Raw genomic sequence first — 18992 nt, 5'->3', positions numbered from 1 at the left:
TGATGAACCGCGGATTTCAGCCAATCAGCATTCAGGGCTTGAACCGCCCAGTTTATAATTAAGCAATAAGGCAGGAAGGGGTATGATACATGGCCAATATGCCACGGCTAATGGCTGTTCTTAACCTCTCTAGGGTATGTGGGACGCTAGCGTCCCATCTGGCCAACATCCAGTGAGGTTGCAGAGCGCCATACTCAATTACAGAAATGCTCAATATAAAAATTCAGAAAACAAAACATATTTTACATAGGTTTAAAGATTAATGATTAACTTTTTCATTCACTCAATAAATGTTCCTTTGGTCGATGAAGTCTCTTTATATCCAAAACCCTCCGTTTTGTTAGCGCGTTTTCTTCAGTAATCCACAGGCTCAAACTCAAAACAATTAGACAAAAAATCCAAATTGTATCTGTAAAGGTCATAGAAACATGTCAAACGATGTTTATATTCAATCCTCAGGTTGTTTTTTAGCCTAAATGATCTATAATATTTCAACCGGACAACGTCGTCAATATAAAAGGTAAACAAGAAATGCACATGCGCCTGAAAAAACTGTGCGACACGTTAGGGTCCACTCGTTCAGACTGGTCTTACTCCCTCATTTATAAGAATACAAGCCTGAAATGATTTCTAAAGACTGTTGACATCTAGTGGAAGGCATAGGAACTGCAAATGGAGTCCTAAGTCAATGGATACTGTAATGGCATTGACTAGAAAACTACAAAAGTTTTCGCCTGCTAAATCAGTTCTGTTATACTCACAGACACTATTTTAACAGTTTTGGAAACTTTAGAGTGTTTTCTATCCAAATCTACCAGTTATATGCATATCATTTATTCTGGGCCCAAGTAGCAGGCCGTTTAATTTGGGCATGCTTTTCATCCAAAATTCCGAATGCTGCCCCCTACCCTAGAGAGGTTAAGCACGACGCAACGCGGAGTGCCTGGATACAGCCCTTAGCCATGGTATATTGGCCATATACCACAATCCCAAAAGGTGCCTTATTGCTATTATAAACTGTTACCAACGTAATTAGAGCAGTAAAAATAAATGTTTTGTCATACCCGTGGTATATGGTCTGACATACCACGGCTGCCAGCCAATCAGCATTCAGGGCATGTACCACCCAGTTTATAATGGTAGTTAGCTAACAATGTGGGAAACACATAATTGGTAAGCAGGTGTGCAAATACAGTAATGTTCTGGAGATGGTGTTGTGTGAGTAACAGTAAATAATGTGTAACTGTGTTAGCTTACATAAGATTATAGCGCAGGTTCTGACATTTCAACACTCACTGAGGCAAAAATAAACCATTGATACTCTTACCCACATATAAAAACTGCATACACAAATTTTATTGAGTGCATGTGTGTGTTTTCACAGTTAATTAATCCTGGACAGGGCACAGTCAATGAGCTTTCAGAGCAGAAGGAACAACATAGTCATAATTGAGATTTCCATTCTGGACAAATACATGGCCAACTACACATGGAGAGTTTATTTCCGAAATGCTACATATCCATTTTCAGAAATATTGGTAAATGAGCTTTTATTGTTTAAAGATTTTATGAAAGAGATTGGTGTGTTTTGTCACTATCTAATCATGGCATGTTCAATGGCAGACATGTATTTGTTAAAAATGTATCACTTGACGGTTTAATTTCAGATCGACAAATAAACCTGTTTTTGCAAAACAGCCCTGTCAGAAAAATAAGTAACTGTTATTTTTTTACACAGTGAAATGTAACAAATAACTAATATATTTTTCATAAAGAACTGTACAAATTATAAATAAAATTGTATTTATTTATTCAATACAGTAGTATGAGATCAGAATGCAAAACATTTACATTTTAATGTATGAATAACAATTCTGAGAACAGTAATATTTTACAAACACACGGAGGTTCCCTTAAGCAATCATTTCTGATGAAAAAACACAAATGTGAAAAATGTATGGATATACAGTAGCATTTTGGAAATAAACTCTTCACATACTCATCAGAGTTCTGTAGTTCTTATAAAACCCTCTCCACCTGGCCAACAACACCACTCAACCTAGGGCTATATAGTTAGGCGAGATGCGTCTTGTTCCAGGAGGACACCCACACTCATCCCTATCTGGCAGCCCTTCCTGGTCCCAAGTGACACAGGTGCCACTCTACCAGCCAGTAACACACTTTCCTTCCTTAGAGCACCAAGACAGCCCCTGCTTGAGGTGGATTTATTCAATTTGAAAAGTCAAGAGGGGGGTGGGGGAGATGACAACACGATAAGAGCAGAAATTCACTTCTCCACTTCCTCATTTGCAGGTGAATTATCGCAATCTGTTTTCCTAGGCTGAGGAGGCTTATGTCATAGAGCTGTATGAGGCTTGGACATTGTTGAAGTCTGCAGGCAGCCAGGAGGAATGTGTGTGCCCATTTCATGGCAAATATGATGTTACTAGGCAAACAGAATGTGGTGAGGGTTTTAGTGTGTGTTTTAAATGTATAAATATGGTGTAACACTGCATTGATGCATAAACAAGATTCAAAGAGGAGTGCTCTTGAGCTAAGAATTACAAAATAAATAAATAGGCAACATAAATGGACGTCATCCTGTACACAAATAAATATTTTATCCTAATTTACATGCCTAAAATTTTACATTTCAGCATTCAAGGTTCCAATTTATATGAGTTGTTGACAAATAATACACACATAAATATCACTTCAGGGGTAATGTCTGGTTTGTCAGGCTTTAGTTTGTTCACTCCGCAACAATGCTACTCTTCAGCACTTTCGCCTAAGGTGATCAAATAAACTATTCGGTTGGCTATGAAAAACTAGGTTACTGTCCCGTTGCAAATGTTCCCTCTGTGTTGCTTCTTCTCCATTCAAGCTCAGGGGAAGGGACATAGAATGTATCTTGAGAATATACAATTAGAGATGGTAAAAATGAGAGAGGGAGAGTGTGAATGCAGAGAGAGAGCGAGAAAAGGAGGGGGATAGAGGTCTTGGGCTTACATAACCGTCTGGGAAGACGAAAAGCAGTCCATCTATCAGACACACTTTAATATTCAACACGGCTCGCTAGGAAGAGAGAAAGAGAGAGGGACTTTCGCCTGCCACTGTAATGCATCTGAAGTTGACAAGAGATCTCTCATTCAAAGACAAGCTGTTGTTTTTTCATCAGTCTTTATATGAGGCTTAAGTTTTTCATTTCTACAGCAACTGTGGCTTTGTACTGTAGGACCTACCAGAAGTTGGAGTAGCATCCCAAACACTTCTGTAATCATGTTTTGTTGCAACACAAAGAGAGAAAGGGAGGGTGAGAGAGGGATAGGAGGGGGAGATGGATAGACATAGACAGGCAGACAAAAAGGGGTGGAGGAATGCAAGTTGAAAAGTGAGTGACAAATAGAGGTTAGGTGAAACAGAGAGAGAAAGAGAGACATTAGAGACGTTAGAATTCATATAGATGTTGTGACCGCTATAGTTGTTTTCTTCTTCTTTTCAAAACACCATTTTTTTTTGCTGGAGTTTGTAAAGAGTTTTGTTGATTTGTGAAAGTGGTCGACTGGCTACTTAAAGTGTATCAAGACAAGACTTTGATGTGGGAAAATCGTATAGCCTCAGGCAATACAGTTCTGGCTCCATCTCAACTCCATGTCCTCAAAAGTCTAATCCTCGTGATTTGTATTTTCTGAAAAATGTATAAATAGTTTACTCTGCAGGAGTGGTAGTAACAAGAGCAGAGAATGCAATACAGAAAGTATGAAGTTGTGTTACTGTCAGAATAAATAGCCGTAATTGTACAGGGTGAAAATGGTTGCTTCAGGGTGCTTTTATGATTCTAGAGAGTATTTTGGATTTGTGGCACAGCGGTCTAAGGCACTGCTTCGTAGTGTTGCGGCGTCACTACAGTGTTGAGGCGTCACTACAGTGTTGAGGAGTCACTACAGTGTTGAGGCGTCACTACAGTGTTGAGACGTCACTACAGTGTTGAGGAGTCACTACAGTGTTGAGGCGTCACTACAGTGTTGAGGCGTCACTACAGTGTTGAGGCGTCACTACAGTGTTGAGGCGTCACTACAGTGTTGAGGCGTCACTACAGTGTTGAGGCGTCACTACAGTTTTGAGGCGTCACTACAGTGTTGCGGCGTCACTACAGTGTTGAGGCGTCACTACAGTGTTGAGGCGTCACTACAGGGGTGCGGCGTCACTACAGGGGTGCGGTGTCACTACAGGGGTGCGGCGTCACTACAGGGGTGCGGTGTCACTACAGTGTTGAGGCGTCACTACAGTGTTGAGGCGTCACTACAGTGTTGCGGCGTCACTACAGTGTTGCGGCGTCACTACAGTGTTGAGGCGTCACTACAGTGTTGAGGCGTCACTACAGTGTTGAGGCGTCACTACAGTGTTGAGGCGTCACTACAGTGTTGAGGCGTCACTACAGGGGTGCGGTGTCACTACAGGGGTGCGGTGTCACTACAGTGTTGAGGCGTCACTACAGTGTTGAGGCGTCACTACAGTGTTGCGGCGTCACTACAGTGTTGAGGCGTCACTACAGTGTTGAGGCGTCACTACAGTGTTGAGGCGTCACTACAGTGTTGAGGCGTCACTACAGTGTTGAGGCGTCACTACAGGGGTGCGGCGTCACTACAGTGTTGAGGCGACATTTCGATTAAACTCACCAACTGCTCCTGACTCCCTGCGTCTCCGTTACAACTCAACTCAGCAAACGTCCCTTTTTCAGGACCCTGTTTTTTCAAGATAATTCATAATTGTAAATTGTTTAAGCACTGTTTCCCATGATTGTTCAAACGAATCATAAACAATGAATGAACATGGGCTTTCAACTGATTCTGAAAAACACCAATAGAAAGATGCCCAGAGTCCCTGATCATCTGCTTGAATGTTCCTTAGGCATGCTGCGAGGAGGCATGAAGACTGCAGATGTGGCCAGGGAAATAAATTGCAATGTCCGTACTGTGAGACGCCTAAGACAGCGCAACAGGGAGACAGGACGGACAGCTGATCGTCCTTGCAGGGGCAGCACACGTATAACAGCACCTGCACAGGATCGATACATCCAAACATCACACCTGAGGGACGGGTACAGGATGGCAACAACAACTGCCCGCACAATTCCTCCATCAGTGCTCAGACTGTCCACAATAGGCTGAGAGAGGCTGGGCTGAGGGCTTGCAGGCCTCCTGTAAGGCAGGTCCTCACCAGACATCACAGGCAACAATGTCGCCTATGGGCACAAACCCACCGTCGCTGGATCAGACAGGACTGGCAAAAATGCTCTTCACTGATGAGTCGCGGTTTTGTCTCACCAGGGGTGATGGTGGGATTTGCGTTTATCGTCAAAGGAATGAGCGTTACACCGAGGCCGGTACTCTGGAGCGGGATCGATTTGGGGGTAGAGGGTCCATCATGGTCTGTGGCGGTGTGTCACAGCATCATTGGACTGAGCTTGTTGTCATTACAGGCAATCTCAACGCTGTGCGTTACAGGGAAGACATCCTCCTCCCTCATGTGGTATCCTTCCTGCAGGCTCATCCTGAAATGACCATCAAAAGCATGACAATGCCACCAGCCATACTGCTCATTCTGTGTGTGTTTTCCTGCATTTCCTCCAGTGTTCTGCCATGGCCAGAGAAGAGCCCGGATCTCAATCCCATTGAGCACATCTAGGACCTGTTGGATCGGAGGGTGAGGGCTAGGGCCATGCCCCCAGAAATGTCCAGGAACTTGCAGGTGCCTTAGTGGAAGAGTGGGGTCACATCTCACAGCAAGAACTGGCAAATCTGGTGCAGTCCACGAGGAGGAGATGCACTGCAGTACTTAATGCAGCTGGTGGCCACACCAGATACTGACTGTTACTTTTGATTTTGATCCCCCCTTTGTTCAGGGACACATTATTCCATTTCTGTTAATCACATATCTGTGGAACTTGTTCAGTTTATGTCTCAGTTGTTAAATCTTGTTATGTTCATACAAATATTTACACATGTTTAAGTTTGCTCAAAATAAACGCAATTGACAGTGAGAGGATGTTTCTTTTTTTGCTGACTTTATATAGGGAATAGGGTGTAATTTGGGACAGATCCTTATATAACTTGTATGTGGAAGAAGTAACAATGCACCCTTCTGCCACACACTAAGGTCAACATTTGTATTTTCTTTAAACCCTCCTTGTTAGGCAATCAATGGGTAGGATTATGCACTGTTGGTAATGGGGTGATATAATAGTAATGATATAATAGTAATGATAAATGAATGGACTGTATTTGTTCCTTCAATACCTTCAAGGTAATGGAAGTCCTAAACAATGGTCTAATTTCCTCAGGACAAGAGTTTGGTGATGTAATGGTCTTTATCCCTGAACGAGAGAGAATGTTTTGAAGCTGAAATAAAATATGGGACATGGGAGTACACATTCTCATTGGACAAGTTCATCAAAGCTTTGCTAATATAATGAGGTCTGCTCAGGATGTTTTCACATACAGTGGGGCAAAAAAGTACAGCAGTTTTTCCTTAAAAGGTTTTATGGATAGACCTTTTTTTTTCAATTTGCGTCTAAATTACATACCCAAATCTAACAGGCCCTGAAGCAAGGATATGCATATTCTTGGTACCATTTGAAAGGAAACACTTTGAAGTTTGTGGAAATGTGAATTGAATATAGGAGAATATAACAAAATAGATCTGGTAGAAGAAAATACAAGGAAAAAACCAACCAGTCTTTTTCTACCACCATATTTGAAATGCAACAGAAGGGTCATAGCTTTAGCTATCAATCTGATTGTAATTCCGGTAGTTTTCACAAGATGGAAGCAGTGTGTGTGGAAAGTTTCAGATGGATAACCTGAAAAATGAGTGAACAACAAGACTTTTAGTGTAATTTGGGAAAATCGTGAATGAGACATCCCATTCATATTCCATTTTTCTGCAAGAATATTGTATACTTGGACTTTGATTTAGCTTTCCAAGTATTTGTAGTCATATTATAAGTTCAACAATTGCAAAACAACCCGTTTTCATAACTTCATAACATAATAATATTCTTATACGTTGTGTCAAAAAGGAAAAGGCATGCTGTCGCAAAAGGTTATCGCCTACATTTTATGACCGAGACGGAGTGTCCGGATACTCCCGTAAAGCCCAGATCATTGGCTATCTAGCTAGCTGTGTTTGAACCAGATTGGGGCTTATTTGACAAAGATACAGTCGTTCAAGTGATGGCCGCATGCGTCATCGGCGTGCCATGAATTGCGTCGCTCTCCGACCAAATATGGTGTCCTATAGGATATACTACACCCCTAATGAAACAGTGAAGTCTTGTTACCTTCTAGGATCTCTGAGGATTACATCAAATGTGATTTGACTCATTCAAATAACTTTTAGGGTGAGATTTTCACAGATTCCTTTGTTTGCAAATCGAACAAGTGGAAATACAAAAATTATCGTGCGTGCTATATGTAACTTTTTAGGATTGAAAAAGGATTATATGTAACAAAACGGCACTTAATGTTATCTCTGGGTCCCTTTGGATGATAAATCAGAGCAAGATTTCAGAATGTAAGTACACATTTCACCTTCAGAGGTGAATTTATCAAACCTATAGTGTTGTTTTTTTTGTTCCATCATATTTTAAATGCAAGAGAAAGGCCATTATATAACTTAGGAGTCTAATTTAGATTTTGGCCACTAGATGGTAGCAGTGTATGTGCAAAGTTTTAGACTGATCCAAATGACTATTGCATTACTGTTCAAAATGTATCAAGCCTGCCCAAATGTGTCGAATTGGTCAATTGATACATTTTCAAGTACATAACTATAGTGAACATACAAACATGATATGGTAATAAAAAATGTAAGTTTACACACTCCCAGGAATATCATAAATTATGGATAATTAGCTTCCCTACATAAAAGACACTAACCTTCACAAAGCAGGGGTTTGAACTGTAGAACCCAGTGCCTACATTTGAATATAAAAATTGACTTTATCAAACAAAACTATGCTACGTTTTATCTCTGGGACCCTCAGGATGACAAATAAGAGCAAGATTACATTCTTTACATTCAGAGGTGAATGTATCAAACCAGTTGCCGTGTTGTTGTGCACTCTCCTCAAACAATATCACGGTATTTTTTCACTGTAATAGCTACTGTAAATTGCACAGTGCCGTTAGATTAACAGGAATTTAAGCCTTATGCCCATAATCAACATGTTTATGTCCTGGGAAATGTTCTTGTTACTTACAACCTCGTTAGCTCAACCGTCCCGAGGGGGACCCACCAATCCTGTAGAGGTGAAGAAATGTAGCTTAATTAATTCATTAGCCGACTTCATTCTACTTTATTCTTAAACAGAGAAGAGAAAGGATCCTCAATTTAAATGATTCAACAATATAGCGATTGAATTCACAAATGCATTTGACTCTTTTGAATATTGGCCATCAACCAAAAACACAGCATCTACCGTGATAGAAATATGTTATTGAATTCATTTTTTTTTACTATTTCAAAATGCATATGTTTCTTAGGTTAATGTGCAGTCTGACAAAACCAACAGGACAATGACAATATGCAAAAATAACAGCTCAAGAGAATTAACATCCTCTCAAGAGGATTAACATTACAGTTACAGCAACTGGTAGGCTAATCACACAATTGTACAAAATGATAAGAGAACTGGTGAAGAAAGTTACCCATCTACAGTCACATTTCTTGTGTTTACATATAACAATAGCAAACAGGAATATTATAAAAGTGAAATAAGTATTTTTTCTGACTTACAGTTGGTCAAAAAAACACAAATAAGAGGGCCACCATTGTTCCTGTTCCCAAGAAAGCTAAGGTAACTGAGCTAAATGACTACCGCCCTGTAGCACTCACTTCCGTCATCATGAAGTGCTTTGAGAAGTGCTCCACCCTACCTGACACCCTAGACACACTCCAATTTGCTTACCGGCACAATAGGTCCACTGACGACGCAATCACCATCACAGTGCACACTGCCCTAAACCATCTGGACAAGAGGAATACCTATGTAAGAATGCTGTTCATCGATTACAGCTCAGCATTTAACACCATAGTACCCTCCAAACTCGTCATTAAGCTCGAGACCCTGGTTCTCAACCCCACCCTGTGCAACTGGGTCCTGGACTTCCTGACGGCTGCCCCCAGGTGGTGAGGGTAGGTAACAACATTTCCTCCCCGCTGATCCTCAACACTGGGTCCCCACAAGGGTGCGTTCTCAGCCCTCTCCTGTATTCCCTGTTCACCCACGCCTCAATCATCAAGTTTGCAGACGACACAATAGTGGTAGGCTTGATTACCAACAACGACGAGACGGCCGTCAGGGAGGAGGTGAGGGCCTTCGGAGTGTGGTGTTGATCGTGGACTTCAAGAAACAGCAGAGGGAGCACCCCCTATCCACATCGACGGGACAGTAGTGGAGAGGGTGGAAAGTTTTAAGTTCCTCAGTGTACACATCAATGAGGAAGAGACTGAAAAAGAGCTTCTATCTCAAGGCCATCAGACTGTTAAACAGCCATCACTAACATTGAGTGGCTGCTGCCAACATACTGACTCATCTCTAGCCACTTTAATAATGGAACAATTTATGTAGTAAATGTACAGGTATCACTAGCCACTTTAAACAATGCCACTTGATATAATGTTTTCATACCCTACATTACTCATCTCATATGTATATACTGTACTCTATACCATCTACTGCATCTTGCCTATGCCGTTCGGCCATCACTCATTCATATATTTTTACGTACATATTCGTATAAATTTCTTTATACTTGTGTGTATAAGGTAGTTGTTCTGAAATTGTTAGGTTAGATTACTTGTTAGATATTACTGCATGGTCGGAACTAGAAGCACAAGCATTTCGCTGCACTCGCATTAACATCTGCTAACCATGTGTATGTGACAAATACAATTTGATTTGATTTGATTTGAAAACAGTCTGATTTCCACAAAAGTCAACCTAATAATATACATTTTGTTGGTTGCCATGGTGAATAATCCAGTAATAATTAGAGGAACATATAAAAGGAAACATCAAAGAGTTTACCGGAATCTCTAAATGAAAATACTGGCAGATCAATAAAATGTCCTTGTACAGTAGTAGATATAATACAATTCATATCTATATCTATACAATTAGAATGCAGGGTTAATAATGCATTCAAATATTTGAAAACTGCGTGTCAATTCATAAACCATGTGCCATGGAATTGGTACTTCAAAAATCTCTTCCCAACTATTTTGCAAACAATATGGCACAGCTGTCAATTTTGTGAACATATAGTCAATTTGTGCCACAATTTATACAACCGATAGATCAGCGTTATAACTCCCCCTTATGATCGTGTGGTGAAATGACCCATCTACCACTGATGGGAGCTGCATAAGCTCAAAACGTTTAAAGGAAGAGCCACTGTAAATATACTTACTTACAGTGCATTTTAATGGCTAAGAGATTAAGATAAAAGATGAGACATAATAATTGTAATCAGAAGATACTATTAACATGCAAATATTATTGGTAACAGAATAAATAGCAGAAGAATAACTGGAGATTAAATTATGCTGTAATTGAAATATTTTCACCAAATATAGCCCCCTTTTAAGAGCTAGAAATTATTTTGTTGTGATTCTCACTAAATGTGCCGTTGTCTTTGTTAACAAATCAAACGATTGAATGAAGAGTTTATGAAGCACTCTTAGCCTATAGATCACATATTTCAAACAAATAATCTGAAATAAAATATTTTTGGCTTTCTGTGCATCCTTGACAATCGCTAATCAATATCAGAAAACAGCACACGTTTCTTCCATGAACCTGGGGTGTAATCATTAGCCAGACATTCAACTAAAACGAGAGTTTCTATTGGACAAATGTATGTAGGTTCCACCCTGTCTGCTTCTATTTAAGAAACGTTTGACAACAGAATTGGTTTCATGAATACGCCCCTGTATATCATCATCTTCTCTATTTTGTGACACCCAATGTGAGGGGTTATGGCAGGGGAAACGATGTTTCAGTAGTCTAGTGTGCGTGCGGGAATAATGACAAGTGAACCTGGGGAGCTTTGTATACACATTGCCCTAAAAAAAGGAAACCGGACGTTGAAATTCAAGCGAACCGGGGGCTCCTTTGAGGGTATTCACACTGCACAAAAAGATTAAGCAAACCGCACCGAGTTCACAAAAAATTGTCTGAAAGGGACAAAGTGTGAAAACACCCTCAGTCTCAGTGGAGTCTTCAGAGGGAAGATGACGTCTCTTTACTTAGACATCCACGAGTACTATATACTCATCAATGTCACAGAAGTGGTACATGACTACTCACTGTGACTGGTGAAGCGACTGGTGTCTGTGGAGCAATACATTCAATGTTACTTTCCATTGTAAAAAGCAGTGAGTATCAGCAGAAACTAAAAACATTGCATAAAAATGCTAATGTGTCAAGAACTGCAACGCTGCTGGGTTTTTCACGTTCAACAGTTTCCCGTATGTATCAAGAAGAGTCAGTGCCCCGACAAATTGAGGTTGTTCTGAGGACAAAAGGTGAGGGGGGGTATGCAACTCAATGTTCCTAATGTTTGGTATACTCCGTTTATATTGTCATAATGTCTTTCATTAATGGGTCATAGCCTTACCAGTTGAGGTAATGTATCCAATTGTTCAGGAGTCCAGGGGAGACCATGGGAAGAGAGAGTATGTTATTGTGTGTGCCTGTGTGTGCACGCATGCCTGTGTGGACTACAGGAAAAGGAGGACTGAGCACGCACCCATTCTCATCGACGGGGCTGTACTGGAGCAGGTTGAGAGCTTCAAGTTCCTTGGTGTCCACATCAACAACAAACTAACATGGTCCAAGCGCACCAATCAGTCGTGAAGAGGGCACGACAAAGCCTATTCCCCCTCAGGAGACTGAAATGTTTTGGCATTTTGGCACAGCTGCACCATCGAGAGCATCACTGGTTGCATCACTGCCCGGTATGGTAACTGCTCGGCCTCCGACCGCAAGGCACTACAGAGGGTAGAGCGAATGGCCCAGTACATCACTGGGGCCAAGCTTCCTGCCATCAGGACCTCTATACCAGGCGGTGTCAGAGGAAGGCCCTAAAAAATTGTCAAAGGCACCTGCCAGTCATAGATTGTTCTCTCTGCTACCGCACGTCAAGCGGTACCGGAGCACCAAGTCTAGGTCCAAGAGGCTTCTAAACAGCTTCTGCCCCAAGCCATAAGACTTCTGAACATCTAATCAAATGGCTACCCAGACTATTTGCATTGCGCCGCTGCTACTCTCTGTAATCATCTATGCATAGTCACTTTAATAACTATACCTACATGTACATATTACCTCAATTAACTCGAATAACCGGTGCTCCTGCACATTAACTTTGTACTCCCTGTATATAGTCTCTCTATTGTTATTTTACTGCTGCTCTTTAATTACTTGTTCCTTTTATTTATTATTCTTATTCATATTTTTTCAACTGCATTGTTAGTTAGGGGCTTGTACAGTGCCTTGCGAAAGTATTCGGCCCCCTTGAACTTTGCGACCTTTTGCCACATTTCAGGCTTCAAACATAAAGATATAAAACTGTATTTTTTTGTGAAGAATCAACAACAAGTGGGACAATATCATGAAGTGGAACAACATTTATTGGATGTTTCAAACTTTTTTAACAAATCAAAAACTGAAAAATTGGGCGTGCAAAATTATTCAGCCCCTTTACTTTCAGTGCAGCAAACTCTCTCCAGAAGTTCAGTGAGGATCTCTGAATGATCCTATGTTGACCTAAATGACTAATGATGATAAATACAATCCACCTGTGTGTAATATGTTGTTTAAAGTTTGCCACAAGCCACCTGGGAGACACACCAAACATGTGGAAGAAGGTGCTCTGGTCAGATGAAACCAAAATTGAACTTTTTGGCAACAATGCAAAATGTTATGTTTGGCGTAAAAGCAACACAGCTCATCACCCTGAACACACCATACCCACTGTCAAACATGGTGGTGGCAGCATCATGGTTTGGGCCTGCTTTTCTTCAGCAGGGACAGGGAAGATGGTTAAAATTGATGGGAAGATGGATGGAGCCAAATACAGGACCATTCTGGAAGAAAACCTGATGGAGTCTGCAAAAGACCTGAGACTGGGACGGAGATTTGTCTTCCAACAAGACAATGATCCAAAACATAAAGCAAAATCTACAATGGAATGGTTCAAAAATAAACATATCCAGGTGTTAGAATGGCCAAGTCAAAGTCCAGACCTGAATCCAATCGAGAATCTGTGGAAAGAACTGAAAACTGCTGTTCACAAATGCTCTCCATCCAACCTCACTGAGCTCGAGCTGTTTTGCAAGGAGGAATGGGAAAAAATGTCAGTCTCTCGATGTGCAAAACTGATAGAGACATACCCCAAGCGACTTACAGCTGTAATCGCAGCAAAAGGTGGCGCTACAAAGTATTAACTTAATGGGGCTGAATAATTTTGCACGCCCAATTTTTCAGTTTTTGATTTGTTAAAAAAGTTTGAAATATCCAATAAATGTCGTTCCACTTCATGATTGTGTCCCACTTGTTGTTGATTCTTCACAAAAAAATACAGTTTTATATCTTTATGTTTGAAGCCTGAAATGTGGCAAAAGGTCGCAAAGTTCAAGGGGGCCGAATACTTTCGCAAGGCACTGTAAGTAAGTATTTCACTGTAAGGTATTCGGGTCATGTGACTAATATGATTTGTTTTGATACCTTGACCCTCATGGGCTAGATCCAATCTTCTCATTAATGACACATCCCCCCACCTCCTCCCCCCAGGCAGCACTGACAACTCACCTCTGACAGGTATTGTAACATCCTCCATCTCAATCCAACCCCCCACCCGACTGTGACTCTTATCCCCCTGACAGATGCACAGTATGAGCTAGTAGTCTTTGAAGAGCAGAGGGCCTAGCAGAAGCCCTGAGGCTGATGTTTAGGTAGAAAGACATGGAGATACAATGAAGCATTTTTGTTGATTTGGTAATATTTTACTGAAAGCCAACAGGCATAATTGTAGTATTATGAGCCCTTAGTATGAGAGTAATAACATACTGTATGCAACTGACTCAACGGCAGATACAGTATACATATACAATTTGAATGGTTTTCAAATAATTGTCCATCAACAAGTATTATTATGGTATATTATATATATATATATATATATATATATATATATATATATATATTATATAGGTATATTATGGTTAGAGACGGAAAAAAACACACACATATATATATATATATATATATATATATATATATATATATATATATATATATATATATGTATATTACTCTGTCAATGCTTGACACACTTTCTTTGGACCTTGGCACCTTCAACAGTTGGCGAAACACTTTATTTAATAAGATGTGCCAATCAACATTTTATTTTTGCTTCAACCAACTCAGATTTCTAGTCTGTTGCTGAGTCTGGTTTTGGGAGAGGTGCGAGGTGTGTCGCATTATTCTTAGGCCCCCTAGGCAGCAGGGGAACTCAGGTGATTATGTTGTCATCTTATTTAGATATGTATTCATCTTATCCATGATGAATCTGTGAGTCACTACCGTGTTAAAGTTTTTACTACCAAATAAAGTCTACATGTCATGAAGAAGCTGAGTGCAAATGCTAATACAAATTTGTCACACACCTGTAAATAGGGTCTAATACTTTCAGAATATACATCTGGACATATTCATGCACGTTTATCCAACTAAATGAAGAAAAACCCTGCAGCGAACATTATTTAACCCCACCCTCTGAGAAAAAAATCAAGATTATGTTCAAGCACACAATATTTTTCACTATGTTGGAGCAGATAACCTTCCCTTTCCAGCCATTTTATGGAACATTTTCAGTGATTGTAAAATGGTTCAAAACATTGTTGTGCTCTTGAAATCTCTCTCTCTCTCTCTCTCTCTCTCTCTCTCTCTCTCTCTCTCTCTCTCTCTCTCTCTCTCTCTCTCTCTCTCTCTCTCTCTCTCTCTCTCTCTCTCTCTCTCTCTCTCTCTCTCTCTCTCTCTCTCTCTCTCTCTCTCTCTCTCTCTCTCTCTCTCTCTCTCTCTCTCTCTCTCTCTCTCTCTCTCTCTCTCTCTCTCTCTCTCTCTCTCTCTCTCTCTGATATTGAGCATTCCCCTAGCGGAGTGCTAGAGAGGAGAAAGGAGTTGGCTAGGCTCAGAGGACTGATAGTGTGTGGGCGGATGACTGGGCCTGACTACCTAATCCATCACACGTGTAACAACCGAGTCCCTGGTGTGCGTTTGGGGTTGGACACATGCAGACACACAACTACGCATGTCGGCATACACATAGGAAAACCACTGTTTTTTCGATCCAGCACCTGATACACTGGATACACACAGAAGACATGCAGACACGCACAATCTCATGCACATGCTCTTACATCAGGGCTCTCCAGCCCTGTTCCTGGAGAGCTACTGTCCTGTACATTTTCAGTCCAACTCTAATCTAGCGCACCTGATTCTAATATTTAGCTGGATGATAAATTGAATAAGGTTAGTTTTAACTAGGGTTGAAGTGAAAAGGGTAGCTCTCCAGGAACAGAGTTGGAGAGCCCTGTCTTAGATGCATGCAAGCACACATGCAAGCACACACGCAAGCACACACGCAAGCACACACACACACACACACACACACACACACACACACACACACACACACTGGAGGATAGATGGAAACACCTTTAGTAAAGGGCATCAATGCAATTTTTTGGTTGTGATTTCCTTGTGATTAGTTTGTGTTTTAAGGTCTGTATGTTGCGGTTGAATTATTCTGCATACCCCAGCTATCAGACATTTGCTTGTACGTGTGCATGAATGTTTGTGTTTACATAGGCCAAGGGCTCAATACAATCATACCCGCATTGCAGTATTTACACAGTAGCTCTTTTTCCAGTGGTCAAATTAACTCACTGGTCTTGGGTACTGTATAAAAACCTACAACTACTTACTACCAGTGCAACCACCTTCACAGGTATGCTTTCACTTTTCAGAATTAGAAGTGTGTGGGCACAGGATGAAAATGATTAATAAAGACACAGCGTAAACATCAGGCATGGTGGTGGTAGGGCCTGGATGACTTGTCTTAATAGTAAGGAACCATGAATTCTGTTCTGTATCAGAGAACTCTACAGGAGAATGTCAGGCTATCCGTCAGGGAGCTGAAGCTGAAGTGCGTCATGCAGTGAGACTATGATCCAAAGCACACAATCAAGTCTACATGAACATAGTTAAAAAGCAGGAAATTTTAAGTTTTGGAATGGCCTAGTCGAAGTCCAGACTTAATCCCAATTGAGACTTTGTGGCAGGACTTGAAACGAGCAGTTCATGCTTGAAAACCCACAAATTTCGCTGAGTTAAAGCAGTTCTGCATGGAAGAGTGGGCCAAAATTCCTCCACTGCGATGTGATAGACTGATCAACAACTACAGGAAGTGTTTGGTTACAGCCATTGCAGTTAAAGGTAGCACAACCAGTTACTGAGTGTAAGGGGGCAATTACTTTTTCACACAGGGGAATTGGGTGTTGCATAATTTTCTTAATGAAATAAATAAAATAAGTACACCTTTTTTTTGTTATTTGTAAACTCAGGTTCCCTTTATCTAATATTATGTTTTGTTTGAAGATATGCTAACATTCAGTATAAAAAAAATATGTAAAAATAGAGAAAATCAGAAAGGGGGCAAATACTTCTTCAAGGCACTATATGCTCCTGGAGGCAGCTGTTCGATCCCCCGTTCCGCCACGCACTTCTTGTGCAATATCCCTCTCATCTATCTGCCCATCTATATTTCTAAATAACAGTTACATTCTCCTTGAAAAAATAAATAAAAATGAAGGCCTGCTTACCCTGTGATGCGCGGCAGCGTGTCAGTGGACAGGAGGGTTAGCGGATGTTTGTCCCTCTCGATGAGCCACACTGTGTAGCGTCCGCTCTTCTGGGGGTGCAGGAACACGGCCATGTCCAGCCCGCAGGGGTCCCGACCTCCCCACAGCCAGGGGCTCAGGACCCAGGGACCGGCCAATGCAGAGTCGTTCACCCACAGAAACTGACCTGAGCGAAATAGAGATAAAAAGTTATTATCTCTGTCATTTGATACTTGCAATCCTTCAGCATTGATTTGACAATATTTTTTATTTTATTTTGTTTTGAATTTAAGGGGAATCCCTTGCCCCTACTTGCTAAACACTTGTGTAGAACTTAAACTATTGGATAGGTGGATGCAATATGGCCAATATGGAACAACTACCATCTACATGAAATGCCTAGGGGAAGGGGCTACGGGTAAGACGTGGGGTGGAGGTATCATTATTGTTATTATTAACATAAAGACATGTGCCTCTGTCAGGGTAATGGTTAGTGATAGAACAAATGTTCCACATGAACTCTACATGATACTCATAACAATCAATGACTGGTCTGCAATAATGGAGGACAAACTGCTACCATAGGGCTATTGACTCACTTATTGGTACTGCATTTGATGGATAGGACAAGACAACCATGCTCAGGGATGGACTGGGACCATTTCAAACACAGAAGAGCCTCACACAAGTAAAAACATTTCCCCGTGGCTCCCACACCGGCCCATTTCTTTGCTCGAGGTCACCATGATTGGCCAAATAATTATAATTCTGTGTAAAAAAATTATATATATTTTTTAAGATATGCCTACTGGACTAAAGATGGACCAGATCATCTGGCATTTGCCCAAACTGTCATGTGGCCGGTTCATTTCTGACCTTGCTTAATTGTCTAGTTCAAATGCAGGCTAATTCAGACTCTACAATATTGTTTATTATTTGCCAGCAAAACAATGTTTTCATCTATTCACGAACAATTATGGTTCAATTGAGAAAACATTTAATTTACATCCTTTGTAGACAAAACCACAACATTTAAAAGAGAAAATTAAACGAGACAACACCATAAAATATAGTGATCTATAGGATTTATCTGAAAGCTACACAAATAAGAATTGACTTGAATGAGTAGAACAAAATGTAATAGCCTAGTGGTTAGAGCATTGGATTTGTAACTGAAAGGTTGCTAGATTAAATCCCCTAGCTGACAATGTGAAAATCTGTCGTTCTGCCCCTGAACAAGGCAGTTAACCCACTGTTCCTAGGCCGTCATTGTAAATAAGAATTTGTTCTTAACTGACTCTCCTAGTTAAATAAAGGTTTAAAAAATGAAGTACACCATCAAACCATGAATACAGGACATATCCTATGCTCTAGTATTGAAATGTTCTTTAATCATAAATGGTGACACGTACTTATAAAACATGAATAGACTTCTTTAGGTTTTATTTTCAACATGAGAATTAGAGGTTACTTCAGGTTAGCTTCTTCAAAGTGAGACAAGTCGTGTGAGAAAGCTATTCATAAAAACTGAATTAGATGCATAGTGTATTTTAAAAGCTGCACTTTATAACCAATATAATGCAATCACACGCCAGACACAAAGGTCTACTGTCATATATATTTTTTATTCCTCTGGCAAAGACCAACAGGATAAATACACAATGTAATCTCTTGACTTTGAAATGATAATGTTCAGTTTGACGTGGTTGAAATATGAGAACAATGTCACAGGGCCATTCATCTGGCTATTAAAGTGTCCATATTAGGACAGCCTTAGGCTATTTCTTTTCATGAGAAGAAGAAGACCTACAGTATAGCTATATCAAAGCGGTGTCTACAGTCTTTGATATGATGTCCCAACTCTCCAACAGACTCACTGAGCTCGTTCCAATCAGGAAGTTCACCAGAAACAGCGGCGGGGAAAAAAAACTACAAAGACTTTCCGCTTTAAAAAAGAAAATCCATGTTTAAAGTAATAAAAAGTCATAAAAAGTCAGGGTGAAGGTGGAAACTGGCAAAACAAC

The 18992-nt window shown here is 40.6% G+C and overlaps 1 protein-coding gene across 1 annotated transcript in view; it reads right to left on the bottom strand.

Annotated features, from left to right (window-relative positions):
• Positions 1-18992, bottom strand: part of LOC139384404 (ALK tyrosine kinase receptor-like) — a 658145-nt gene that overhangs the window by 223692 nt on the left and 415461 nt on the right. The window contains 1 exon segment of the mRNA XM_071129162.1: positions 16951-17155. Within this exon segment, the coding sequence (XP_070985263.1) occupies positions 16951-17155 (205 nt within the window).

This window comes from Oncorhynchus clarkii, chromosome 26 (assembly GCF_045791955.1).
Source record: "Oncorhynchus clarkii lewisi isolate Uvic-CL-2024 chromosome 26, UVic_Ocla_1.0, whole genome shotgun sequence".
Taxonomy (NCBI): Eukaryota; Metazoa; Chordata; class Actinopteri; order Salmoniformes; family Salmonidae; genus Oncorhynchus; species Oncorhynchus clarkii.
Note: the sequence above shows the minus strand (reverse complement) of the source record. Positions and strands in the feature narration are given on the sequence as shown.